Genomic DNA, 27685 nt, shown 5'->3' on the forward strand with positions numbered 1-27685 from the left:
TCCTCTTTAATGTGTGCTAGACATTGGATAATTTACTTTTCAGAGCTAAAAATCCTTGAACCTTTAGAATACCAAAGCTGGATGAAAGAAATGTATCTATATAATCATGCACCCACTTTCTTACCATCAAAAAAGAGTATCCTATCCAAAGGCTCCTCCAGTTCAGTGGGCAGGGAGGAATTGACTGGTCCTGGCTGTGAAGTGCCACTGCCTGTGCTGGGGCCTCGCAGACAGCACATCTGCTGATGTATGGCTGGATCTCCTCCTCGGACAGCGGTGCCATGGGCAGGGGAGCAGCACTGGACAGCCAGTAGGACTTGTCATTGCGGCTGGCGTAGTAACACACTTGGTTGATGTTGCAGTAAGCAAATGGCATGGTACTGAACACAGGGAGGCAGGATCCAGCCAGACCTGGCAATAACAACAAGCGATGCAAATTACTCCACTTTCTAGGTAAGTTGAAAATAGTATTCTGGCCAGTGTTGCTGTAAAACTACGTATCTTAGCAGGATTTAGATAATTCACAGATGTTAAACCTCCCAAGCCCTTTACCAAAATGGCTCCATGAAAAACAGAGACCTTTTACCAGTAAGTATCTTCCTTCCTAAACATGATGTAGTTTGTCACCATGGGAAACAGTTATGATAACAAATTTCTTAGCTGTGCCAACACTGAAAAATAAATTAGGCAAGAGGTGGCGGCTGGTTTAAAAGGAGATCAGCTATTTACAAACTCACTAGGAGCAGTGAGAAACCAAATGACAATGCTGATAAATAGAAAAATTTTTGTGAAGTATGACAAGCCGTTGCTAGCAGTGCATTAAGCTGAAATCTCAGCAGCTGTCCTACTACCTTCCAGAAAGGTTTTGCAGACTCCCAAAGTGAAATAAAAGGATTGAGGGATTTTGCAGAGCCAATCCTGCAAAATTCTCATCAGGCAGACATCAGTGGGAACCAAGAAGTGACCAGTGCATATTTCTGAGGTGAACTTCTTCCGGAACTGAATTTAGAACAGTTCCATGATGGCCTATTTAGTAAGCAATAATCACTGCACAAAGTTCTGCCTTGAACTTGGTGTGCAAAGTGTTATTTCTGTGATGCCCCCAACCCCAAACACCTTCATTAAAGATGCGACATTTCTATGTAGAAGCCACTTTTGTTTATCACTGATAATATTCCATTCCAGTACTAATGAAGGATGTGGAGCAGCCTGAGTAGGGAAAATGCCTGCAAAATCACACAGGAGACAAGGACTCTGTTCTCTTTGAATCTTACTTTTACTGCTGTTATGAGGCATTCTGTTAGCAGCTGGCTCTCCTGGGGAATGCCAAACACACAGTAGTGAAAACATTCTAAAACATCACTGCTATTCTAAAAATAGCTCTTTTTATTGCTCTTTTAAACACTTCTTTTTTGTTCAGCTTATTAGGTCCTTGATCTTTCCTCCTCGGAGACTTCTCTGCCTCTTGTATAACAAGTCAACAAGAATTTAGGAAACTTTCTGTGCAAATTACCACCAATCAGTTCCTCAAGCTGCAAGGCAGGCAGCTTATTCAGACATCTAATTTTAGTCAGAATTGTAGAAGACAGATAAGAAATGACCCAAGGCACCAAAAGGAACTCTCTCTGGGATAAATTTGGCTTTGGCTTTTCCAAAAAACATTAGCTTCTGACTCTTAAAAGCACATGTACACATGATGGCATAATTTACTTGTAAAGCTTACTTATACTGCCCAAATGTACCTACCCAACTTAACCAGCTCTTTTTCCCAAGCTGTGTCTGTAGTAAAAAAGGAGCAGATCCTCCAGGAAGTTATTTCAGTGGCCAAATGAGATTTCTGACCTAGGAAAATCTCTCCAGTGACTTCAAAGACAGCCTAAAATGAGCTGAGATAAATGAAAGAAACCACTCATCTCTCCAACTTCAAGTCAAAATTAGTTAGAGATTGAAATATTTTTTCATTCGATTGCATAGCAGCAGAAAGCCATTTTAAATGGTGACAAATATGGCAGCATAACCAAGTTCATTATCATCAGTGTAAATTAGTTTTGAGTCTGTAGAAAATAAGTGACTGGTAACTGATGGTTCTGTAGCTTGCTCCATGTGACTTGTCTTTCATTGTATTGATAACACCATATTACCCCTTAGCTGGAGAGCAATTATGTACAATACATACCAAGATCTTGATTATGGGCTTTCTCTTGTCCTTCCAGGTACAGCAGACTATAGCCAGTCCATAACTTTGGCATCCCCTGTGGGCAGAGTGGTTCTCTGTCTGACTGACTGTGAAGGACGACCAAGAATCCACTTGCAGATCTAATATGGGGGCCTGGTTGTCCTGGGACACCAGTCTGGCCAGGTGGACCTTGGAGAAAGGTAAAAGGAATTTACTTGTATAACATATAGTAAAAATGCACACCAGCTGTGTGTTAAATGCTCAGTAAGGAGTTCTCAGGTGGATATAATACAACTTCAAGGCTGTCATGGGCAATACAGACACAAGTAGACTTCTGTTACCCTTCTTCTGGGAGAGAAATTAACTAGATTGCCACTGAATGCTTGGCACTTGGCTTTTCTATTGTGCCTCTGTCTGGTGCTGTATGGATTAAGAAATAAACTGAAGTGGGCAGGGATTTCCCAGACTTACTCAGTAGGATGAACAGAACGTCTGGACTGAATTTGAATCCTTGCAGTAACAGTCGATGCCCCTTCCTCACATATATATTAAACCCGTAATTTATTAGAGAGCAGCCACAGTTAAAATACAATTTTAATTACTGCCAGACAGTTGCCCGTTAGTCCTGGCTCAGACATGCATGCCTTTTGATATAAGTTGTCTGAGCATGGGTGGTTAATTGCCTTTCTGCTTACTAATGGCTGCTGAGATAAATTTTCTTCCAACAGGTCTTGTTGTGAAATCATTCACAAATATCACTGTCAGTGCTTTAACTGAGAGGGGGCAAGAGGTGTCATGGAACCTCAGGCTAGAGGTGGATATATCCATATGAGAACTGGGGAAGCAGAGAGAAAACTGAGTCTGTGCATCAGCTCACATATCTCCCCCCCAGAGTCATGCTCCATCCTTACCTTGTGGCCCAGTGTACCCTTGCTCTCCTCGGCTCCCGTGGTCACCTGGCGGTCCAGGTGCCCCAGGTAACCCATCTTGACCTGGCAGGCCATATGATCCTTCTTCACCTTTTATGCCTAGATAAATAAAAAGTATGTGCTTTTCCTTCACAGGGCTGCATTTAAGGTTCTACATTGTCCAAACACAAAGGGCCAGTCAGCGAAATGGACACCAGGGCAGGGAGGTGCAGAACTACTTCTGCTGGGAATTCTCTTCACCACTTATTCACCCTGTGACCACAGCAGTAGCTCAGACACATGACTTTGGGAATAGCAGCTCCTGATAAGGTTTTCCATCCTCTCCAGAGATCTTGTGTGATTTACAGTTGAAATCAAAGCACTCCCCAGCAAACATTATCATGCAAGCCTCGTGCAGAATTGCCATCAGGATCTGTACCATGGAATGAGCAGTAACTCCTCCTGAGGCAAGCCAAGCTGTCAGCTTTGAGAACCCCATTCAGCAAAGTCTAAGAACATACAGTGAACTCTCCTTGAACTAACAGATGTACTGGAGTACTTAGAGAACAGGGAGAGACTGCAGAACTGGACTACATCCAGTGGGGAAGGGTAAAGACATTTTTAGGCTCCTGATGGCCTCACCTTTTTGTATTTCTCACATGTCCTTGCATTTTATACATTAGCAGGGAAGGTGTGGCCATGACAGTAAAAGATACATCTCATGTAGTGTGCAGATAATGATGGGCCTGTTCACTGGCTACTTAAAACATAACCTGAATTGAACAAAGTTACACTTGTCAGGTATTGTTGCATTTAGAAGTGGTTTTCCGCCTTTGATAAACACCAGTTTTCAGATGAGGGTGTTTCTCTAGCACCCACCACAGTTGTTTCTCAGTAATGGTGTCTCATTCCTTGCAGATTTTGCTATTTAACCTGCAGAATGAGTAATTCAAGGTTGTCTCACAACATTCAAATTTCCCCATGTTACTTTTTACTAAGAAAACCTGAACCAGTCAAAACAATTAACAGCTTTTCTATGTTGGTTGCATAGTTATTCTGCCAAAGCTTAAGCACACTGAAGGGTTTTAATAAAATCCATTGCTTTTGCCAGTATAACTTCCAGTTTGCCTTCCAAGCCAGGAGAAAATTGGATTCTCCTATCTTAATAAAGGAAAAAGCATTAATATTTCTTTATTTCTTTCATAAAACCAGTGCAAGTATTGCCTGGTTTTACAGAAACACTTAATGATGTATATAATGGAAACACAGCTGTGTAACCCCAGAAATTTCTTTTAGCTGGCAAATCAACTAAGATATGTAAAACTAGAGAGCTGACTGAAAATTGCATTGTTTCCTTTCATGATAGGAATGACTGCTGCAGGGAATCTCCTGGGAGACAATAATGGATTTTTTTCTCTGGAGACACTGGATGTCTAGAGCAGCCAACACAAAAAACTTTCGTTTCCCAAGTAGGAAATACCTTACACCACAAGAGGGGTTCCACCATCTAAACTGAAGACACTCTGTAGATGAGCTATGCTGTATTTCTATGAAGGTGGCCTCTCTTTTGGGATCACCAGTACCAGCATTGCTCTTGCTTTCTTCTGCCAGAAGAATGTTTCAGTCTTTTATCACTTCCTTTTAAGATCTCTTTGGTCAATTTTCTTTGGTGGTAACTTTTTTCATGTTCTAACAGATAAAGAGCTCTATTGTAGCCTCTTCTCTGACTTCATTGTCCTTTTAGGACTTTGGTTAGCAGAGCTTTGGGATTCATTATTGCTAAATTTTAAAGCATGCATATTTTAAACATGCTCCAAATAGGTCTAACCCAAGGGGTGGTTTGAGGCATTGCTTTACAATTTTTGGGGGAAAAAGGAAAAATACCATTTGAAGAACTTTTTTCTCAACAGTGCCTGATGCTTTTGCCCTCCCTGGCCTAGGAAAAGGGAATGTAGCACAGGCAGGCTCAAACAGCCTGGTTCAGCTACATTTATCCATCACCCTCAGCATTAACCAGCCCGCTATGGGTTTCTGGAGACTGTTAGTAAGTGTTTACGGAGAAGAGAGAGGGTAAAACAGAAGAAACTCTGACACTCTGACCCTTTTCTACTTGTTCTCTACATGGCTGAAAAGAACATCCAAGCTTTCAAAACATGAGCTTACCTTGGGGTCCAGGGTGGCCTATTGGCCCTGGTAATCCTGCAGAGCCATCCTCTCCTCTTTGCCCTGCGTCCCCAGGAGGCCCAGGGGTTGTAGGGCATGAATCATCTACTTTTCCTGATTCACCAGGGTCACCTGGAATGTGTAGTGGGAAAGTGAATTGGAAGACTGGCTAATAGCTCCCATGCAAAAAGTCACCATAAATGTTAGCTGATTTTGGTATTCAAGAGTATACTTTAAGTATTTTAAAATCTTGAATTATTGAGTCCCACTGATTTTAATTTTACCCTTAGTCTTTTAGAGCAGTATTAACGGCATGGCAAGCCAGTGGTAGCAAGTGTGTGTTAGCTGGTTTGTGGTCTTTGCCCAGGTGGGCAAGAAGGCCAGTGGCATCCTGGTCTGTACCAGCAATAGTGTGGCCAGCAGGACCAGGGCAGCGACCATTCCCCTGTGCTCAGCACTGGTGAGGCTGCACCTTGAATCCTGTGTTCAGTTTTGGGCCTCTCACTGCAAGAAAGACATTGAGGTGCTGGAGTGTGTCCAGAGAGAGGCAGTGGAGCTGCAAAGTGTCTGGAGCACAAGCCTGGTGAGGAGCAGCTGGGGGAACTGGGGGTTTTTAGTCTGGAGGAGGGTCAGTAGGGACCTTATTGCTCCATTACAGTTACTTGCAAGGAGCTTGTAGAGACTCTCTTCTCCCAAGTAACAAGAGGAAATGGCCTTCAGTTTCATCAAGGGAGACTTATATTGGATATAAGGAAATATGTCTTCATGAGAAGGGTTGTCAAGCCCTGGAACTGTTCAGGGAAGTGGTGGAGTCACCGTCCCTGGTGTTATTGAAAAGACATGTAGATGTGGCACATGGTTTAGTGGTGCCTTTGGCAGTGCTGGCTTAATGGTGGGATTTGATATCTTGAAGGTCTTTTCCAACTTAAACTATTCAGTGATTCTATATTCCATATTTGGTGTATAGCTTTAGTCTTAATGTGCCCCAAACAGATTTGAGTTAAAGCCTAAAGTCTATACCTACCCAACTTCAGTGCAAACACCTTAGCACGTGGAAAACTTTGCAGTATTTTGCCTACTGTGTTGCTGCAAAACCATCAATAGGCAGGCAGAAAAACCTAGCCCATAATGGCTATTTGAAGTAATTCTAATATTAAAAAAAAACCCAAACCAGAATAGATACATTTTATATATTGTAAGTTACTGGGACCTCCTGCCTGTTTGCATTTTGGATCAACATTTAGTCAGATGGAGAGTTCAGTGTTTGTAGTAATCCAGTGTTAGGATTCAACTTTTGCTATGATATTGGTTAGAAAGAAAAAAAAAACCCAAATAAGAACTAGAAACAAATGTTTCACAAGTCTAATTAATGTCCTAGCATGAGACTTCTCAGCAGAGCATTCTCATGATATCAGTGCTGTTTATGCAAAGCATATATTAGAACTGTGTCCTGGTAGCAGTAACTACTACTCCTAGAACCACGCCAAGGATACCTTCTAATAAGAGCTGAATGTTTCTATACATAAGGGAGCTCCCATGCAAAGAATAATAATCAAGAGTCATGAACTTACCTATGAAACCTGAAGGATTTGAAAAATGGAAAGCAGATTGTGGCCATTGTGGTGCAGGTGGAAGCAAGTTTCAGGCATGTAAATTAGAGTGAAGAATGGAATGAGAACTGAAATCACTTACATGAGGTGACATTAGAAACAAATAGTTCAGAAATTTTCACTCAAATGAGAAATCAGTTAAGTTGACAACTGCAGGGGTCTTTTTTCTGAGATTGTTTAAATTATCTGCATGCAAGTAAACATTAGTATGATTATTATGAATAGAAAGATCACAGTTATAGTTGAATGACAATAAGCGACAGTTTCATAAGTACCTGTGGGACCTCTGGGACCAGGTCTTCCTGGAAAACCTTGGTCTCCTGGTTGTCCTGTAGCACCAGGTGGACCCTGTGGGCCATGGATCCCCATAGGGCCTGGAAATAACACCAAACATAGCTAAAATGAAGTCTGGATGCTTGAGTAACAAAAAATGCTTGGGAGGCCTCAACTCTGTTGTGTCACAGAAAGAAATGCACATTTCTTCTTTCCCTGGTCTGGATCTGACTTATAAATTAGGACTTTTCTTTTTGTAGAGATTGGAAGTGATTGGTGTAGATGGGATTTCTCTACAGTGCGTGAAAGAAGCAGAGTATGTAGATTTCTGTTTTCAAACTAAAGAATCTCTTGAAAGCCTCAAGCTATTGATATGGGGCAGATGTGAGACTCTGTTAGTTCAAACACATCTGCGTTTTCCATAGTTTCTCAAGACCCTTTAAGAGAGGTCATGGTTTGCTTATCTGGCAAAATCAAATGTTTTACTGCCTTAGGTTGGCAGGGGTGTCTTCCAACAAGCTGTTGGAAGCAGCACGTGTGAATCTGTCTCTACTCTCACCTTCTACCCCAACCCCATCGTATCTGTAGGTAACCAGGCAGAGCTGTGGAATGTCCAGCCTCCACCCCTTCTGCCTGGCTGCATCTCCAATGGCAGCCCCCTGGGCACAAGGCTCAGTCTCAGGGGCTGGGCATAAATGCACACAACTTAAAAACATCTCTGACCATACCCTTTGGGCCTTCTCTTCCCGGGCTCCCTGGAGGGCCTCTGGCTCCCTGTTGTCCTCGTGGCCCAGGATTACCTGGTGCCCCTCGAATGCCAGTATCACCTGGATCTCCTCGCACAAAGATAGTCTCTCCAGGAGGACCAGGATTCCCAGGATCACCTATGGTAAAAGAACTTTATTCTTAATGAATGCACAAAATATAAACGTCTAAAAATAGCCATGTTCTGCTGGTGGGGTTTTTTTTATTTTACTCTAGGTTTTTGGTTTTTTTCTCTAGGATGTAGGACAGCCCTTGCACGTTTTTCGAAATACTAGTGTTAGCCTTTGTCCAAGGCTTTGTAAGGAAGACAGTGTCAGGAATAGTTCCTAAAGTTATTTAATCTCTGTGCAAGCAGAAGGTGGCAAGGCACTGGGACATTCATTGAAACACTGTTTCTCTATATTTATATCTTATACGTTAATTACTGTGTTGCTTAGTCTGGAGATCTGCATTTTGTCCTTGCTCTGGACATATACATACATACATAGTGTTCACTTCTCTTTGTATTCACTGAGGTATTGATGGGTTTCCTTATTCCATATGCACTTCTATACATTGTTCCACAGAGAGTAACCCTGTTACTCCTAGTAGCCTCAGGGATTTTTTACATGATAAAAATTGGTATTTTTAGTTTTAATACCTCTGATGCCATCTAAACCAGGTAATCCTTGATCACCTGGAGGACCAGGGGAAGCACTATCAGGACATCTTCCCATAGGTCCAGTGGGTCCAACAGGTCCTCTTCTACCTAAGGGATCACATTTAAAACAAAAAATTAAAAAAAAATCTGGGTTTTCTTTAGATTACAGACAGAAGGTAATAACTAAAAGAATGCTGACATGAGAAGTCATGGGGGTGTAATGTATGCTCCCACTTGTATACCAAACATACCAGTCCCCAGGCTAATGAGGCCATCTTGTCAACGTGAAAATATCTGTTGTCTTTTTAAATTTTTAATTCTCCCCATAAACTCTATGTAACCTTACGAATACATCATCACATGTTGGCACATTGCCATGGATAGCCACGTTTTCCTGAATTCCAGCAAAGGGAGAAATGGTAACAATGTAAGATGAGTGGGGACTGTGAAATGATTCTGCCTGAGGCAGGGTAAGTATTCACAGATTGTTCCTGGCAAAAGAGAGTTACACCAATTCCTAAAAACCTCAGTGGACAAGATGAATTTACTAGCCTTAAATGAATTTTTTTCCTAATCTTTAATCTAGATTTTTACACAGTAAAACATTTATGCCCTTGTGACAGGCAGAGTTGCAGGTTACCATCCTCTGCATAACACTTTTGAACAGTTGCAGCTTGTTAACATGTGGGTTGCATTCTGCTGCCTTCTCTTTTCTACCAAAAAACAAATCTAGTTTCTTCTGTCTTGCTTTTGACCCCATCCTTCCATTTACTTTCTGGTCAGCTTTCCCTTATTTGTCAAAGCTGGTCACAACCATGGGAGGCCTCACCTGTCCTATGTCAAGCAGTGTTAATACATCTCAGAATTAAACTTCCTCTTTTTTCCTCAACAGCACCATTCTGTTGACTCCCCCAGTTCCCAAACTAGGAACCAAACTAAGAAAAATGATTGTGTCTTCATCTTAGAATAATTCGCCTCACCAGATTTCATCTCCTGCTATTTTTCTTCCATGTGTTATGTGACTGTAGCAAGGTCTGTGAGTGTAAAGCTGATGTCACTTCTAATCACAGAATTGCTGAGGCTTGAGTGGGCCTCTGGAGACTTTCTAGTGTAACCCTCTCCTCAAAGCAGGATCAGCTAGAGCAGGTTGCCTCAAACTGTCCAGCTGCAGTTTGAGTATCTCCAATGACAGACATTTTGTAACTTCTTCAGGCAACCTGTTCCCATGTTCAATTCCCTTCACAGGGAAAATAAAACTTTTCCTTATATTTAAGTAGAATTTCCTGTATGTCAGTTTGTGCCCATTACCTCTTGTCCTATCTCTGGATATCACTAGGAAGGAACTGTCACCATGTCCTTCCCATCAGGTACTTACACATATCAATAAACTCCCCCTGAGCCTTCTCTTCTGGAGCTAAAGCAATTCCCCCTCCCTCAGCCTCTCCTCATAAGACAGATGCTCCAGTCTCTTCACTTTCTCAGTGGCTCTTCCTCAGACACTTGCTTTTTCCCATTTGTATGCAATTCCTATATTACCAAGCTCTAAAATAACCACTGGAATCTTGTGAAGCAGTTCTATCTTGCACTTAGATCAGAACAGTTGATAGATTTACTGTAGTTCTGGGACTGCCAGATCTTCTGCACTCTTTTTCTCCAGGAATTTCTTCCCAAGTGGCAACCCTACCTAGCAATTCCCTGAGCCTATTCAAGTCCATAATTTTCTATTTTCATTCTTTCCTCTCCTATAACATAAACTAGAAATTACAGAGTCTATGTATCTCTACTCAGGAAACATCAGCAGGTTAAAACAGAAATGTTTTTAGGGAGAGAATCTTCTGAGTAATGTTCGTATTAACCAGAGTAATTGAGCTTAATTTCAACTCTGCAGAGCAGCACTTCGGAGAAGACCTATTCTTACCTGGAAATCCTGGGAATCCCCTTTCTCCAGGGGGGCCTGGAATGGAAATACCAGGCCATCCAGGTTCACCTCTGTCTCCTTTTGGTCCAATTTCTCCTGGGTATCCTGGGGGCCCTGTCTCACTCTGACCTTTATAAGAAAACAATTATGTACATAAAGTTTACAGCGAGTACAAATACAGATGTGCAGAACAGAAATACCAGTTGCAGATGTTCCTCCTTGCAAGGGTTGCCTAGTGCTGTTTTTCTGGTTCTCTCTTGGAAGCTGGATAGAGTTTTGTTGAATCTGGCCCTAATTCATCACTTTCAAAGAAAGTAATCTTTTTGCTTTAATGCTCTTCTTCAGGGGTTATTTTATATGGTGTCATTATTGTCTGTACCTGAAATGTAACGTGATTGCATGGTTCTAAATTTAATTTTCTACCAGCATATATCTGTAATCTTTAGATAGATTATAAGCATTGATTTTTAATAGTGCTTCAAAAGCACCTTTTGAAAATTGCAAATGCATTAGCATGAGTGAAATCCATGTTCCTCATAAGTTTGTGGCACAACTCCCCAGGACTTTAAATGGAGCTGGGATTTCACAAGTTTCCTTTTAATTTGTTAGTTTTATCTGAGACTTGGCTCTCCTTTGAATCATCTGCACTTAACTTTTTAATTTTATAAACAGCCCTGAAATGTTCCAACAACATTATGCGAGTAATGGAAGTTTCAAAGTTTTCCCCACAAATAACTGCAGGTGTGCCATTAGGCATATTTTAGATTCTGTTTGAAAGTTTAGTCTGAGCCTTAATGATATCTTCTGGGCAAGGCAAACGTCAAAATAACATGCACCACTCCTTGCACTTTCAGTGATTTAGGAGAAGATTTTCTGTTCCAGTTATTTCTCATCTTTACCTGGAGCTCCTGCAGAACCCTTTTGACCTTTAAGCCCATCCAAGCCATCCAGTCCAGGCAGTCCAGGAAGACCTGAGAGGTGTTACAGAGGTATGATTGGGTGCCACAATAATCTTTTACAGTCACAATTAAAAATCAAACCTTTTTTTTTATCTGACAACACATACTGGATCAGGATGGGGTATTTGCTGAATTTGCATACTGGTAACTGAAGATGAGACCACATGGCATTGCAGTCTTTTTGAAAGGCAAATTGGAAAAATTTAAAAATAGTCATAATATAGTTTCACATCAAAGCAATCAGAAAGCACAACTTTTAATCCTTTAGGTATTTCCATACTGCAGCTAGCAGATTATGGGCTAATCTATAGAGAACCTTGTGTCTATGGCTGGACTGCTACCGCTACATGTGCTTGCTACTCCAAAGTTTGCTGTGCTACCACTTCATGGCCACTGATGGGGATGCAGACACTGCTTAAGATATCTGTAAAGCTGGAACTTCTTTGCAGCTTCTGTTCAAAATAGAAATGCAATTTTACCCAGCTGCACCAAAAAGAGGCTAAATTTTCACCTGGCTTCCCTTCTCTGGTCCTGCAGATTTCACACAGAACACTATGCTTTTTTTGCATCACTCTATTACAAAAGTTCTTTGAACTGAACAGCACAAAGTCTTTGAAGACAACAAATCTGTAATTGAGACCTATGGTGACACATGGTAGTATATAGAGCAGCTCTGTCACTAGTGATGTTCCCTAGCACTGGCTGTTTGTGGTAGTCAGACATAACTTTTGCTTTATAAACTGTGTTTCTTTGAAAATTGCTAAAACACAATAGGTAAAGCTATAGATGGCACCTTTTTATCAATTTTTTAAAAAGTTGAACTAATCTGAGGTTGTGTTTGTTGTTTGCAGTGGAGGGTAAAAATATCTCCATGTCATCAGCAGTTTATAGTTCCTAAGTTGTATAGGTAAACTCAAATGTGAGAACAAACACTTCCTTACTGCAGACAGCAGTCTGTCACCTGGTGATAGCCACAGGTCCGGCAAAACTGATGGGTCATTTGGGGACAGGTTTCAAAGAGGTTTCAGAGAGAGGAACAGATTTGGGATGCCTCTTGCTCCAGAGAGGGACACTGATCATCAAGGAGCTGAATGATACTGTCAGTACCTACTCCTGTCTCTGTTCTGCTGCTCATCTCTGCCTCCTTTCTTTCCACATCAGTTGCTCTCCCTGCCCTGTAGGTTTCCCAGTCTGGTTGCAGTGGTTTTTTCCCACAAGTCTGAATTATCTGTGTGTCTGTCTCCTTTCCTCTGGCTCCTTCCTGGCACAGAAGATGTAGGTTCTCTGTTGGGTGCCAGTGCTCGATCCCAGCATGTCCTGCAGCTCATCAATCTGCCATACATCCAGAGCAGGGATCTTGGGAGAATTTATTGCTCTATTTAAGCACATCTGAATGGATATATTTTTTAAAGCTTATAAACTGGTCAAACTGGGCAAGGACAAATTGCTGTAGGAACAGCAACATGTATGCCCTTCATCAACTTCTTCACCTGCCAAATTTAAATGTTCCTAGTTCAAAGATGGGTCATCTGAGAAAGAAAAATAAAAAATAAATATACATAATATTTTTAAAATTTATATTTTATAAATGTTAAAAAAATAGAGTTCTCTATTGGGCACACTAGAACTTATATAGCTTTGTTCTCAGAAACTGTTGAATTATTTTAGTTAAAATTTAACAAAGGATGAATTGGAAAAAAAACAAAAAAACAAAACAATGTGTAACAAACACCAGTCTGGAAAAATTTTAAATCCAGAAGATTGTTTGAAAACCTGCAAAACATTGATAATATACTCTCTTTGTAATCCACTTTATAATATGGGATACTAGTAATGCAACCTGTAATATCTTCTGTGACCTTAATTAACTGTTCTTTAATTTTTCATGACATTCTAAGTTTCATTCCTGCTTTCTGTAGCCTTCTTGTAATTTGGACATGTTCCCATTTTAAAATTCATGTAAGAGTTGCATTTGGGGAATTTAACAGTGGTATTTTAAAATTATTATAAACTCCTAACTTATTTTGGCCCCTAGGTCACAATTTAAAACTTTTTTGATCTTTGGCTCATTCAGGCAAGATTGATGGGTTGGTTTACTTGCTTTCCAGGGAATTTCTGACACATTTGCCAACAATCCATTATAATATCAGCACTTGTAATTCTAGATTTTTGGATTGCTATAGCTCCATGTTTCTAGGTACAGCTGAATTGGCTGACCTGAGCATGAACCACTGTTTCTGTATTGTACAGCCCAATTCAGCTTCTGCTCATACAGGTCATGCTGCTGATGGTCTGAGTATTACTTGCCTCATCAAGGATTACTCACACAAGTAAGGCTTGCCAGGCTAAGCCCTTAACTAGTAAAACTACTGTAATAAAGAAAATGGGATTATGCTTTGATAGATGATGTTTAACTTACATTTTTTAAATCTAAAAGTTCTTTAAAATCTGAAAGTTCAGGCACAAAACCTTTAATGTAACTGAGAACCAATGAGACTAACGAGGCCGTGTACTTAGCTATGAATTATCCATTTAATTTCTAATTCTTGCACCAGCACTTGTTGAAAACAGCACCAAGATCTATATATCCAATTGAATTGGAATACAAATACCAGTCAGTCTTCATTACTGGCTATAGTTTCAAAGGTGTTAACCTTTTTTCAGCTATGCTGGCAATACACAGAATCCTCAGCTTAGCAGGCAACTCGGTCTCTAATGAATTGCCATTTGGGACTGAACTTTTCCCTGTGCAGGACGTGTGTTGATTTGTTATGTTCCTGTGCAGGACTTGGGATAACTTCTGCACAATATACTAAAGAAGTGTCTTATGACAAGAAGGAAAGAGCCCATCAGCAATGAAGAAGTTTTCAGCAGAATAATGCTTTTTTACTTTTTTGACGCCTTTCAGACGTCCCTGCCACTGCAGATCTCTGCCTTTGTTACAGCAAATATTGTTTGCAACACTGAAATGTTCTCTTGCACATTATGCACCAGCAGGGAATCTGTCATGACAGTTTAAGTCAGCACTGCTTATTTACTGCAAGCAATCATAAATTGTTTCCATTTTTCATTTGAATTTTCAGTAGTTTATAAGAAACCTTCTCAATTTTTCCTTAAGCTGAATTTGGAAAAGTGGATCTATTGTCCTCTCTAACCATTTTTTATAGCCCCAAGTGTTACTTTACTGTGGTTTCTGTATAGGGGTCACTAATCTTCCTGTTTGGGAACTGGTTATGAAGCACACTATAACAGACACAGGATACAGAGTTGATAACTTTCTTTATGAAGTATTAATAGCTTAAAATTTCAATTCTACACATAATAAAAGTTAATAATGTTCTCCAGCAAAAACAACTGTATAGATGAACTGATGTTCAATCTAAACACAACAATCATTGTGAGAAGTGTAAATTAGGATTTGGAGGAAACACTTCTCTGTTAAATCCACAAAAATCAGTTTTGGGAGAAAACAATGCAACAAGAAAACCAATAATAAAACCAAACTCAAGTTATCACAATTTGTTAAAACAAATTTGAAAGACAAAGCTGTCATAGCAGCCTGCTGGGTTTATAGAGTAACAGTGGCACTCCATGGTGAAAATGTAGAACACAGCATAACTGAAGAGAAACAACTGAATTACCACAAATTCCATTTCCTTTCCTAAAGTTCTGCTATGAGTTACACCAGCTAAGCCAGACTCTGTTTCTACCCTCCTCCTTACTCACTTTAGATTGTAGCCCAATTTTCCAAAGTAGCATTTATGTTACTTCTCAAAGGTGATGGGAACTGGCTTAAGTCTTCTAGCAGCTTGAGACCACAGAGTCCAAATCACAGTCACAGTTGGGCCTTTTCCATTTTCACTACTAAAAGGGTATTTATGTCTGTCACTGTCACATTACCACTAGAATGGCACTGTATATAGTGTTTACCTTTTCTGCCTTGGGATCCAGGTAACCCTTGCAATCCTGGGGGTCCCAAAATTCCATGTTTTCCTTTTTCTCCAGGTTCTCCTGGCAATCCCTGAGGACCTGTAGCTCCTGAGAGTGAAAAAAACCCCAAACCTGTGAATATGCAATTCTATTAAATGGTTGATTTTTTTCCCCATGCTATGCAGCCCACTGTGTTAACAGCAGTACCTGAAAGTGTTTGGGGATGTAGGAAGAATTGATGTATCTTGGTCTCTGAGACTGAGCAGACAATTGCTGCTGTCTATAGGTACAGAAAAAACTTTCAGTGCCCCCCTTCATATGATCTCTGGTTTCTCCAGCCTCCTCCACAGAGATGCCTCCTCAACTGCCTTTCCTTGTTCCATATCTCTTTTGAGCTATTCCATGGCACTATTTTTTAAACTTTGGCATTACCTGGTAATCCAGGTAGCCCTGGATATCCAGGGTCACCCTTGGATCCTGGTCTTCCAGGTTGTCCTTGGATACCTGGTAAACCCTTCTCCCCTGGGAATCCACGAAGTCCTTAAAGAAAACAAACAAACAAAAAAGGCAGCAATTGCTACAGAATGGCTCAAAATGCACAGGGAGCTGAGCTCCCTCTGCTAACAAAACTGAGAGAAAATAATTTTTTAAGTTCAATTTTTTCTTCAATCAAAACGAGGTACCTGGTAATCCTGGATCTCCTGGAGGTCCTTTCCGACCGTGTGTACCAAGCAGAGGAGTTGGGTCACCTCTCTTGCCTGTTGAAGTGCAATGACTTCCATTTTATACAAGCATCCTTTCCATCCACAAAACCAAAGCTATACACTTTTTTAAGACCAGAAAAGTCACTAATAGATTAGTGACTAAATAGACTTTAGTGACTTAATAGTCACTAAAGAGCTATAGAAGGGGCTAAGAGAACACAAATTGAAAATTGCTTTGGCACATGCAAATTATGACAGTTCACTTTGATTGCATTTTCTCTTCTTTGATTTGAAAAATTTTCCATATCAATAAGAATGGATTTATACATGGTTTTGATGGAATTTTTAAATTCTATGAAATTTGACAAGAATTTATCTTCTGAATTAGTAATACCTACTTTTAAAGGAACAAGCTGTTAAAGAATATACTGAAATTCAACTTTTGCCTTCAGGTAAGTGAGACTTGTTTTTAATTACATTCATGTTTTATGGGAAAACAGGACAGAAGTGAAAATAATTTCTTCGTTTCTTCACCATCTACCCCACATATATCCTAACAATATTTCTCTTTTCAAAGCATATCTATATAAACTCATTACCTTTACATCCTTTGGGGCCAATCAGTCCTGGATAGCCAGGGTTTCCTGGTAAGCCAACATCACCCTGATTTTTAAAAAAAAAAAAATAAAAATGTTTGACATAGGATATGTGTAGTAGGAATGATCTGCAGGAGCATTTGGTTCTCTTAGCAGAACTGTATCTTAAGCTCAACAGAAAAGCATCTTGTCTTTGTTACCTAACACTAGCCACCAACAAGAAACTGTAGGTTAGACTTGCTAATAATTTTGAATTTGTGCTTTTATAGCTTATTCTCATTCTTGGCTCAAACAGCTTTAATTTCACCACAGATGGCTTGAATAATTTGATTTAAAGGTACCATAAAATATATATCCAATATTATATGTTACCGAAAATTTACTATAAACATTACCCAGAAATATTGTGATGTAACAATAAAAATGTAGATTTCCTTATTTTTCCTTTTGAATAATGACCTTTAATCGGCAAATAAATTTAATAAAACAAACCAGCAAAAGTATGTCCCTTTGCCAAGAAAACAACTGTGCTTTATGCTTTATGTAATCTCACTGTCTACCTACCCAGCATACAAGCAGTGAAGAATTGTACCTTGCATGTGATGTTTGGGTGGTTTTGTGTGTTTGTGCTTGAGCAACACTGCTTGCCTAGGTTTTGCTTGAGGCAAAGATGGCTTGGTTTGTCTTGTCTGTTGCTTTGGTCACTTCACACAGCAGGATATGAAGAAGCAACTACGTATTAGCTTCGTAACTGTGCTGCTGCTATGTTATGATCTCTGTGGTAAGTGGTTTGTCAATCTGTTCTTAGGAATAATGTTGAAGACTTGATTGTGCATCTGATTTTTGCCCCCCTACTTAGTGTAGTGGAGCCTGGACTTCAACCATGTGGCAAAGAACTACATCAGAGCAGGTAGCTAAGAGAGGCCCCTTCCTAACTCCCACCACAGTTCCTGCTAAAATGTAACCAAAGCACAGAGGTGTTTCCTTAGGGAATTTACATTTCCTACTACGCTGGCTGTCTCTTCTCAGAGGGAACATCTAATGGGTGAGTACGATACAATCATATTTCTTAGAAGCAGGTGATAACTGCAAAGTCCAGGACACTTCACTACCACTCTGTTTACCTGGTCACCTGGTCCTCCTTGAAAACCTGTCATTCCTTGAAAGCCCTTTGGTCCAGGCAAACCCCGTGATCCTGGAAACCCCATCACTCCAGTGTCACCTTGGTCACCTGGCAGTCCTGGAACACCATTCTTCCCTGGAAATCCTCGTGTGCCTCTGAAACCAGCATTGCCTTTTTCACCTGAAGTTAATTGCAGAACAAGATAATGACCAATCAAGTCAAGCCAGTGTTTGATATTTTCAATATGGCAATGTTTTCACTCTTGGTGTACTGCCTTAGTAATTATCCTAAGAAACTGTTCAACCAGTTTAGGAATCTGTAAACATGGTGAGGTGGCTGGATGTTACTGCAACCCTGAGTCCACACTGTGAAAATCACCAGTGATTTATATCAGAGGAGTGTATGCAGGGCTTTCTTTTATGAACTTACCTCTTTCACCTCTAAGTCCATGCTCCCCAGGAAACCCTGGGTCCCCCATTTGTCCTTTCTCAAGACGGAGGTTAACACAGCCACTGTCTCCTGGAGGCCCCCTTTCACCTTGGAAGCAAATATATGGAATGTAAATATATCCTCAGGAGTGATGTGTCCTGAAAATCAATTTGAGTGATGACTTTCCTAATAGAGAAAGCCTTTAAATACTAATGTGGTTCTCTGTTGTTTCAGCAGGCTCACTGCTAACAGAATTTGCAATACTTTCCTTGCTTTTTTGTTACTTCAGTTGTAACCCAGGTGATGTTAAATCAGAAGAATTAGGAAAGATTGTGAAATTATGAAAGACAGTAATTTTGAACTGCCTGGGATTGCACCTTGCAGATGATTATTCTCTTTCCTATAAAAAGTAAACAGGTTTTTAACACAGTAGTAACAAAACTAAACATAGCAGCAATATAACTACAGAGTGAAGTGGATTTTTACAAACCTTTTATTCCTATATCTCCACATTCTCCACTAGGACCAGGTAGACCCCTTTTTCCTTCTTCACCTTTTACACCAAAGATTCCCGCTGGGCCTTGTATTCCTGGGAGTCCTGGGAATCCTTGGGGTCCTTGAATCCCTTTGCTTCCTGGTAATATGAAATGCTTTATTTACATGTTGAAGTCTGCTTATACTGTTGCTGTCATATTCTAAGGAATAGTGTAAAGCAAAAGCAGGATGTTTAGAAGGACTTCTTAAGAAATCAGAAGAACTAGAGAACCAAGAGTTGGAGCATGGCTCCAAACTTCTCTTGAAACCCAGATTCCACTGAAGCAAGGATCCTCCCCCTACCTGCTGTCAGCCCCTGGAGATTTATGCTACCCTTACTCCTAAAGCAGTTATGCCCAAAACATCATCAGATCTTGCATGTGGCTACTGGATTAGGGGGACTTCATTCTGCTCCCTGTCCCTGCACTCCTGTACCAGCTCAAGAAGCTGGTACCCAGAGAACAGCTGGTCTTACCATTAAAGACTGAGGCAAAGAAGGCATTAAGTACCTCAGCCTTCTCCTCATCCTTTGTCACTATGTTTCCCCCCCTCCCATCCAATAAAGGACGGAGACTCTCCTTACCCCTCCTTTTGCTGCTAATGTATTTAGCAACATTTAGAAACATTTTTATTGTCATTTACAGCAGTAGCCAGATTGAGTTCTAGCTGGGCTTTGGCCCTTCTGATTTTCTCCCTCCATAACCTTAAGACACCCTTGTCCTCCTGAGGTGCCTGTCCCTTCTTCTGAAGTTCATACAGTTCCAGGTAAAACTGTTCAGCCCAGCTGGTCATCTTCCCTGCTGGCTCATCTTCGGCACATGGGGATGGCCTTAAAAATTTCCTTCTTGAATAATGTTCAGCCTTCCTGGACTCATTTGCCCTTCAGGACTGCTGGCCAAGGGATTGTTAACCCTAAACATATTCCTCTTATTATAGCATATTACAACCATTACAAATAGTCAGGAAATAATACATAGAAATATGTCGGTGTTGTAAAACAACTAAAGCACCAGGATGCACCAAGATGCATCAAACTATTTACATCCCTTTTTTTTTTATCGTAAGAGGAAAAACAAGGGATGGTTCTATGGTTATTGACTCTAACCTGCTGCACAGTCTTACTCTTGAAGCTGGAAAAGGAGATGGCTCCAAAGTACTTCTAACCTTAGCAGTAAAAAGAGCTCCCTCTACAAGGGAACTTACAGGTGAGGTGGTCTGCAGGATATTTAACATACCTGTTTCTCCTGGGAAGCCAATGAGTCCTTTATTGCCTGGAAGTCCTGGGGGACCTCGTGAGCCTGGAGGACCTGGGAGACCTCGTGAGCCTGGAGAGCCTTTGAGACCTTTGATTCCAGGTGGCCCAGCCAGGCCCCTGTCTCCCCTCTGACCTTTAAAGCCTGGTAAGCCTGAGAAAGAGAGCTTTAATCTATGTATGTAAATGCAGGCAAAAGTTCAGCAATTGTATCTAAAAAGTAGAAAGTGATAGATTTGGTATAAGTTTGAAGATTATCAAACATGGCAAAATAACTTGAAAACTTTCTTACCATGTTGGAGTCATGGCCCTGCCTAGATTTTTCAATTGGAATGTTTGTTTTCTTGTATTTCTTTAGTGACAGACAATGGAAGAGCACTGTGAAAAATCCTTACTAATTTGTAAATATTTTTGATATATGTCTCCTTGCTCTTCCTAAATAACACTTCCATTCAAGAATAAGGAAGATAAAAGTATCACAGTAAGGACAGGAGCTCAGTTAAAGTTACTCAGGACAACAGATAAGAGACAACTCTTTGTTTATTACTTATAGTGAACCCACTGTGATTTGGCCAGTTAAGGAACAGCATGGGATGGGAAACTGGGAAACACCTGAGATGCAGAGTCTACATTCCTTGAGTTTAAAGATATGTGCAAAACATTATGTACACCCCCAGTAATGAGCAGCCCCCATGGAAATATTTGTCATGCCAGCCACAAAAATTATGAGATGAAATCTGGCAGAAAATGTGTGCAAAGCTTAGAGCTGTGAGGCAACCTGATGGGTGTTGTGTACCTTGAGGTCCTGGCAGGCCCATGACACCTCTGAGTCCTGGTGGCCCTGGTAAGCCTGTGACACATGGTGAGCCAGGGAAGCCCGGACAGCCTGGTGCTCCTACATCACCTTCTGGGCCTCTAAAACCTTTGGCACCTGGAAATCCTGGGGTGCCAGGCTGTCCTGGAAAAAAACCCACATTGTTAGTTCCATTACTCACTGTCCCTCAAAATTCCCAATTTTAATTTTGAAATGTACATGTTGAGTTACTTATCTTACTTATCCTCTAGTTTTTGCATAGTTTGTGAAAAGTGATACTTTTCTGCAATTTGGAATTGGCTGTTGTGGAGAGCTTCTTTCTTTAAGGAACAGAAATTCAACCCTCATCTATAGGTACAGAAGATAGTTTCTGATGTGTAGGAGCAGAACTGGGAGTAGCTCACTGGCCTGCACAGGACTGGCTCAGTTCTGTAGGTGTTCCCTGCACTGAAGGATGGGTGTATCTGCTTATGGCCAGGCAAAAGGAAGACCTTTAAAAGGAGACAGCAATATCCTCTATGGGGTGGGAAGTAAGTGGTGCTGTGGAGACATCTCTGCAGCAAACAGCAAAATGTAAAAACAGGGAGTACTGGTCACAGTCACCATTATGGATCCGAATGAGAGGAAGTTTTATCTGAACCAGGAGCACCTTTGCTCACATTTTGTCCTTTGAACATGTAGAAGTGTTTCATAGGAACTGGCCCATACCTTGAAGTCCAGGAATGCCTGGATTACCCCTTGCTCCTTGTGCACCAGGGGGTCCCGGCAGTCCCCTGTTGCCTGGGATTCCTGGAGGGCCGTATGTGGTGTCACCTGGAAGACCTTTTGGGCCATCTATGCCAGGTGGACCTGGAAGGCCGTTTTTGCCATCAATTGTAGATCCTCTTTCACCTTCATCACCAGGATCACCAGCTGTGCCTCGAAAGCCTGTTGATACAATTTTTAAATTCAAATAGAACATAATTCATGAAGTGTTCGGGTTTCTTGTTTTGTTTTTCCCCCCTGAAACTGTGGAATATTGTAGTCCAAATTTAGCCAGATTTAAATTATCACCTTGCAAAGAAAAATAACATAATAAATTAAATTTCATGTTTCTTATTTATAGCTAAGGATACGTGAGGGCTGAAGGAGGTAATTCCTGTGGGAAGTGACAGGGGTTTTTTTGTGGGCAGCATCTGTCTTGAGTACTGTCACTCTTGTCCAGTTCAGTGCCTTTGCTAAAATGATACTAATTGTTCTCAGTTTTCTGAAAATATTTCCTCTCTGGACACTGAACTATTCAATTCAATTCTACTTTACCCTACCCTATCCTACCTTTCCCTGCATGTATGCATTGCAACTTGACCAGCCGCTCTCCCGAATTAGGAAAAGCACAATTCACCTTCTGGCCCTGGGATTCCTGCTCCTGGCCTCCCTCGATGGCCTTTTTGCCCATCAAAACCATTTGGTCCAGGATGCCCAGGGAGTCCTTTTAAACCCTTTTGTCCTGGAAATAAAAAGGAAATACATAAAAAAGCTGACAGAGTGCTAAAATGTGTGATCTAAGGATTGTATTTTTATCCCATGCAAATTCATATACTTTGTAAACAAGCTGCTTCTGACTTTTTGGGTAAGAGTCACAAACAAATGCATGTGTGCTGTTTTTCTAAATGAACGTGTTCCCCATTCCATTAACAGCAGTCTGCAAATGACCAGAGTCTATTAGAAAAAAAATATTTCCTACAGCATTTTAATGTTACAGGCCATCAACTATTAACCTAGTGAATGACAGGTGTCAGCTCAAGTTCTTATACTCTCCTGTGCTATGTCCTGCTTCAGGAATGGTGCAGATGAGCTCAGTACACTCATCCCTGTTCTTTCATGTCCAGATAAATTTTTGCTCCCACTCATAACACGGATGTCAGGGAGCTGTGTAATACCATATTAAGCAGCTTGAAAATTCACTATGTCCATTTCTTCTGAATTTTCTGGGATATTTCAAATGTCTTGGAGGTGATCACAAGCAACATTTTGCCAGCTCCCGGGTGAGTTCTTTGAATTTAAGATTAACAAGTTGAAGTAATGGTGATAAATATTGAGATTTTAGGGCTCAATTGCAAGTTGCCATGAGCAATGCAGTTTTAGAAATTACAGATTTGCAGCATATCTTTGCCTTGCAATCTCTTTTCCCTGGTATCCAGATGTACATACTCTAGGCCTTATCCAACTCCAGCCATATTTTACAGACTCTCTCAAGCGTTTTAATTGAGGCAGGACAGAGTTTGAAGCTACCTTGATTTAATTATTTCCATGGAGGCAGCCTGCCTACCTTCTGATGGTGCGAACTGCAGCTGTCTGGCCCTTGATTCTGTTAGAGTACACTCCTGTGTATTTGCCATTTTGCGTTTTGAAACACATATTTTGTTGAAAAACTAGAAGAGTATAGCTTTTTAGGATAGCCTCTTTTCTGTAATTAGCAACTTAAAAACTCCATTTCAGTTAAAATCAAAAATTGTCCAATGTATCAACATACCTTGAACACCTTTAAAGCCTGGGGGACCTGGATTTCCAGGATATGGCGACGTAATACAGACAGTTTCACCTGAAGCAAGAGGGAGAAGAACTTGGCATATTTGATTTTCGATTAAATGGAGTCTGAACACTTACTGTAATATTTCTGGGGAACTACCCAACCAGATGTGCAAACATGAAGTGAATGTTTATGCACACTGTTATTTCCATATTAGTGAAATACTGATGGAGGATCTAAAAATATCGATACTTTCTATAGAATATTGGTAGTATTTCAAATTGTAATACAGCTGTATTTCTTAAAGACAAAGATTTTTTTTTTTAATTGTCATGGCAATTTGTTTTACAGTACTCTCTATTGCAAGAAAGAAACAGTATTTTCATTTCAATTCTATCTACAGCTACCAGTGTTGATTTTTTTTATAACCAAAAACCAGGCCAAGCTTTAAGTATAAATTGTGTTTTCCTATAAATTAGTATTTTCACCATAAATGAATAGCACTGTATGTATACATATAGATAAACATATAGAATCATACATATTATTATAGTATATAATACATATTAAACCACAATGGATGATGGATGCCACCAAACATCTAAACATGTATTTTGTTGTTTCCTTCTTAACGTAAACATTCAAAATTACCTTTCTGGCCTTTTGGACCAGGTGGCCCAACATTACCCATATCACCAAAGTCTCCGGGGCTACCTCTGGCTCCAGGAGGGCCAGGAAGCCCCAGGCCAGGCAATCCCATCTGGCCTTTTACCCCAGGAGGTCCCGGGAGCCCAGGGAATCCTTTGTCACCCAGAATCGCTACTCCAGAATCGCCCTGAAATAAAAATTCTCGGTAAGAAGTAGCAAGACATAATTTCTCTCCTCTCTTTGGTTATGAAAAAGCATTTTTGAGAATTATCTGGAGAAACACTCTTTCACAATGAAAAGACTACATGGATGACATTAGTATTTTTTGTTTGTGTATTTTTTGTTTCCTGATCCCATAATATTGGCACACAGTATATGCAGAGATTATAATCAGGAATGCCAAAATAAGCAATAATATATACAAGAAACTAATTTTTAATGGATAAAAAGTTTCATAACCTCTCATAAGATAATGTGTTAATTAAAATGGAAAAAAAGTCTGGGGAAGTCAAACATACCTCAGCTCCTTTTTCCCCTGGCAATCCTAGTTCCCCATCTCTGCCATCAAGACCTCTTTGGCCTGGAAATCCTGGAACCCCAGTAGGTCCTCTTTCACCTTTTAATCCTTAAAATATTTTTTGGGAAAGAAAAAAAATATTTGCAGTAATTTTGGCAGGTGGAGGTATTTTTGCTCAAGGAAATGCTGGGTAACCACTGATCATATCTTCATGATAATTCACAGTCCTTAAATTCACATTCCTTAATGTGGCATTTTAGGCTTAGGAAGGCAGTTTGTAGTTGGATACCTGATGGAACAACTTGGTCTCTCTGTAAAACACATGTTCACAAGCACCACATTAATGTGGCTTTTGTCCATGCTTATGTATAGAGTTAAAATATTTTACCATTGAAACCAGTCAGAGATTTATTCTTGATTTCAGTGAAGTCAGGATATAGCAGTGCTCTATGATGCAGAATATTTGCATCCATATTCCCCAAAAGTTTTTATTTTCTTCCCTGCTTTGATTTCTCTTGCACCAATATTTATGAAAAAGTAACTTCTGCATAAAGGACAGTAAAACTATTCTAACACAAAGATTCATTCTGCTGTGTCAAAAAAACCTTTGCAAATAAAAGCAAATGTTTTCCCCTGCTCCAACATCTGTAAAAAACCCACAGGCATCCAAAGCTAAGCTAACTTTTTATAAACAATAAAAAGGACAATCTTTTGTTTGAATAACTATTTTAGCCTTTCTAACTAAGTTGTGCCATCAGATTGCTGTAATTTATTGTTCTCTGTTTCTTTTGCTTTTGCAAATCATAACCACAACTGTGGAGAGGTTTTGATCTATTTAATTACAAGAATTCCAGTTGTGCAACTGGTGGCCTATTGTTTCTCTTCAATGCCTGGTCAGGAGTAATTTTTAGAAATAGGAGAGGAATCTGAATAGTCATTGAGATTGAGGTTTTCCTAAGAAGGATGTTGGTGGCTTAATTTGAGATAACAGCTATGATATTGGTATATGACACTTCAGGAGGTGGCTTCTGTACAATAATATTTCTTCATGATTTCACAGTATTTGTACTCTGCTTAGTCTTTGCTGTATAGACCTCTGGAAGACTCCAATTATCAACTGCATGACGTGAAAAGTCATTTGTTGGCATTAATAACATGCTGTTAAAACTGTTTTATGGCTCAATATAGAGAAAAAACCACAAAACACTGCGTTGATCTTGTGTTTAGCAAGAAGAGATGGTTACCAAGAGAGCACTTTGGATACATATGCCCTCTAGGTTTCAGTAACTTACTGAACTAATGGATTTAGTAAAGAGTAAATTAACATTGTATAGGAAAACAAAAAGGTTAACGGTAAAATGTGTGTTTACCTTTTATTCTAACTCTTCCTGGATCACCCTTCTCTCCTTTTTCCCCATGCTGTCCAGCAGAACCAGGAGTCCCCTTATCATTGACAAAGAAAAATGAGAACGAGTTGTCAGTTATCTCCAGCAAGGAATCTCTTTTGATGATCAAAAAGAGGAGTGTGAATGGCACGTGGCCTTTCCAGCCTGACTCTGTCTGCCACATGCACAGATACACAACTGAAAGAGACTGGAATGCCAGAAGCACTGGGCCCATGGCTGTACAGATGTGGGACTGCAAACACAAGAATATGAAGAGAAAAATGATTCATTAACTCGTCCCACTGCAGACTTCAACCCACAATCCACCAAGGAAGGAAATCTCTGGAGGGTGGTGACTGCTGGATGAGGCTGTCCTCCCAGAAAGGAACACAGCAGGAAGTAAGTGATGCTTGTTTTTCTGAATGAAAATCCACAAAGCCATCAATACAACATTTCATCTGCCTTTTGTTAGGTACATGGTATTCTTAGATGAATATGTGGCTTGACAGCTTTAGAGGGGAAAAGAAATACTCTTCTATATTTTTATGCTGATTTTTGCTTTCAGCTCTCCAAGCAGAGTGCAATGTTCATATCATGGTTGGCCAGGGTCCAATCTTGCAACAGTACATGTGGATGAATATATTTAACCATATGAAATCTACACAGAATTAAAAGGCCACTAAGGTACAAAAACTGGGGTATTATTTAGGCAGCTTCCTCTGTTATTCAAAATCTTTCCCTTAAAAATAGGTGGAACAAATACTGTTTATAATGTGACTGACAATTTTAAGTCAGGCAGGAGAAAAATGTGTATCTGAAACTAGAAGTGACTATTTGTAACAATGTCTAGATCTTCAAGTAGGCAGTGATGAGTTAGCAGTGTCTGAAAAGCAAAATGAGATATCTGGGGAGAAAAGAGAGCAGAAAAATGGAGAAAAATGCTCCATTAGACCAAAGCACTTCTGTATTGAAGTGAATTATTTCCTTCCAAAGTGATTACTTTGGCCTTGTTTCTCAATTAAGTAACCTAAGAACAGCAAAGTTCAGGACAAGGCTTCAAGCCTTACTTCAGAACAAGTGCTACAGCATACTCTCAGAAGTAACAAAAAGATCAAAATCTCACATATACCACTCAAGTAATAGTGTTTTAAGAAAAAAAAAAAAAAAAAAGAGGAAATGTAAACCTTGTAATGAAACTTGTAACTTGAATGAGAGCCCTTCCACCTCCTTTTCTCAGACTCACTGTGGATTTGTTTGCTTTTTTTTCTTTTGAAAGAAAATATTCTGGAAACTTTTAAGCAATTCCTTATGTGAAAAAAACAGTTCTGCTATTAAAACCAAATCTCAAAAAAATAAAACCAACCAAGAACAACAAAAAAAAGGCACAAAACTGCCTCTAAACACATGCCCCCCAAAACAACCCAAAAACCCAACCATAATGCAACAGTTACAAAGCAGGGCATATTTATCTCTATTTTCAAAAAAAAAATCCTCTGGCACACAAGAAAGTATATTCTAAAAAAAAAAAGAAACCTTCTATTTGGCCTCATTTAGCTTGCAGCATCCTGGATATACGTTCCATATGTCAGACCAGAAGTAGTAGATCAAAATCACAGCAAGAACAATAAATTATCTTATAATGTATTCCTAAAGTAGTTAGATTAAGTGGTGTTTTGAATTATTGCTCACTCTGGGGAATAAGATAAACTATATGAAGCACATTAAAGAAAGTAAGTCTGTTTCCAAAAATAAAAGCTTGTTTCACTAGACTGTAATAAGCTAAAGTAGATAAAAGTTTCAGATAATTTTCCTGGGCACTGTCTCCACCATTC

The 27685-nt window shown here is 40.0% G+C and overlaps 1 protein-coding gene and 1 long non-coding RNA gene across 5 annotated transcripts in view; one reads left to right on the plus strand and one right to left on the minus strand.

Moving 5' to 3' along the window:
- COL4A4 (collagen type IV alpha 4 chain) overlaps window positions 1–27685 on the minus strand; it is a 67164-nt gene that overhangs the window by 1598 nt on the left and 37881 nt on the right. For 3 of the 4 annotated variants that reach the window (XM_048314493.1, XM_048314492.1, XM_048314495.1), the window contains 25 exons: window positions 25839–25911; window positions 24470–24576; window positions 23955–24138; window positions 23307–23375; window positions 22176–22280; window positions 21503–21721; window positions 20777–20938; window positions 19964–20134; window positions 18685–18828; window positions 18195–18302; window positions 17767–17945; window positions 16646–16709; window positions 16026–16100; window positions 15775–15882; window positions 15343–15450; window positions 11353–11424; window positions 10454–10582; window positions 8536–8643; window positions 7859–8014; window positions 7133–7231; window positions 6819–6827; window positions 5248–5379; window positions 3088–3204; window positions 2177–2365; window positions 125–411 (listed from right to left, as the gene is read on the minus strand). In XM_048314493.1, the coding sequence (XP_048170450.1) occupies window positions 125–411; window positions 2177–2365; window positions 3088–3204; window positions 5248–5379; window positions 6819–6827; window positions 7133–7231; window positions 7859–8014; window positions 8536–8643; window positions 10454–10582; window positions 11353–11424; window positions 15343–15450; window positions 15775–15882; window positions 16026–16100; window positions 16646–16709; window positions 17767–17945; window positions 18195–18302; window positions 18685–18828; window positions 19964–20134; window positions 20777–20938; window positions 21503–21721; window positions 22176–22280; window positions 23307–23375; window positions 23955–24138; window positions 24470–24576; window positions 25839–25911 (3174 nt within the window). The remainder of the gene's footprint in view (window positions 1–124; window positions 412–2176; window positions 2366–3087; window positions 3205–5247; window positions 5380–6818; window positions 6828–7132; window positions 7232–7858; window positions 8015–8535; window positions 8644–10453; window positions 10583–11352; window positions 11425–15342; window positions 15451–15774; window positions 15883–16025; window positions 16101–16645; window positions 16710–17766; window positions 17946–18194; window positions 18303–18684; window positions 18829–19963; window positions 20135–20776; window positions 20939–21502; window positions 21722–22175; window positions 22281–23306; window positions 23376–23954; window positions 24139–24469; window positions 24577–25838; window positions 25912–27685) is intronic. The other variant, XM_048314494.1, reaches the window with a different exon arrangement.
- The window catches only part of LOC125330824, a 28845-nt gene continuing 21226 nt past the window's right edge, over window positions 20067–27685 (plus strand). Inside the window, exons 1-2 of the long non-coding RNA XR_007205714.1 lie at window positions 20067–20128; window positions 25899–26252. This is a non-coding gene — a long non-coding RNA (uncharacterized LOC125330824). The remainder of the gene's footprint in view (window positions 20129–25898; window positions 26253–27685) is intronic.

This window comes from Corvus hawaiiensis, chromosome 10 (genome assembly GCF_020740725.1).
Source record: "Corvus hawaiiensis isolate bCorHaw1 chromosome 10, bCorHaw1.pri.cur, whole genome shotgun sequence".
Taxonomy (NCBI): domain Eukaryota; kingdom Metazoa; phylum Chordata; class Aves; order Passeriformes; family Corvidae; genus Corvus; species Corvus hawaiiensis.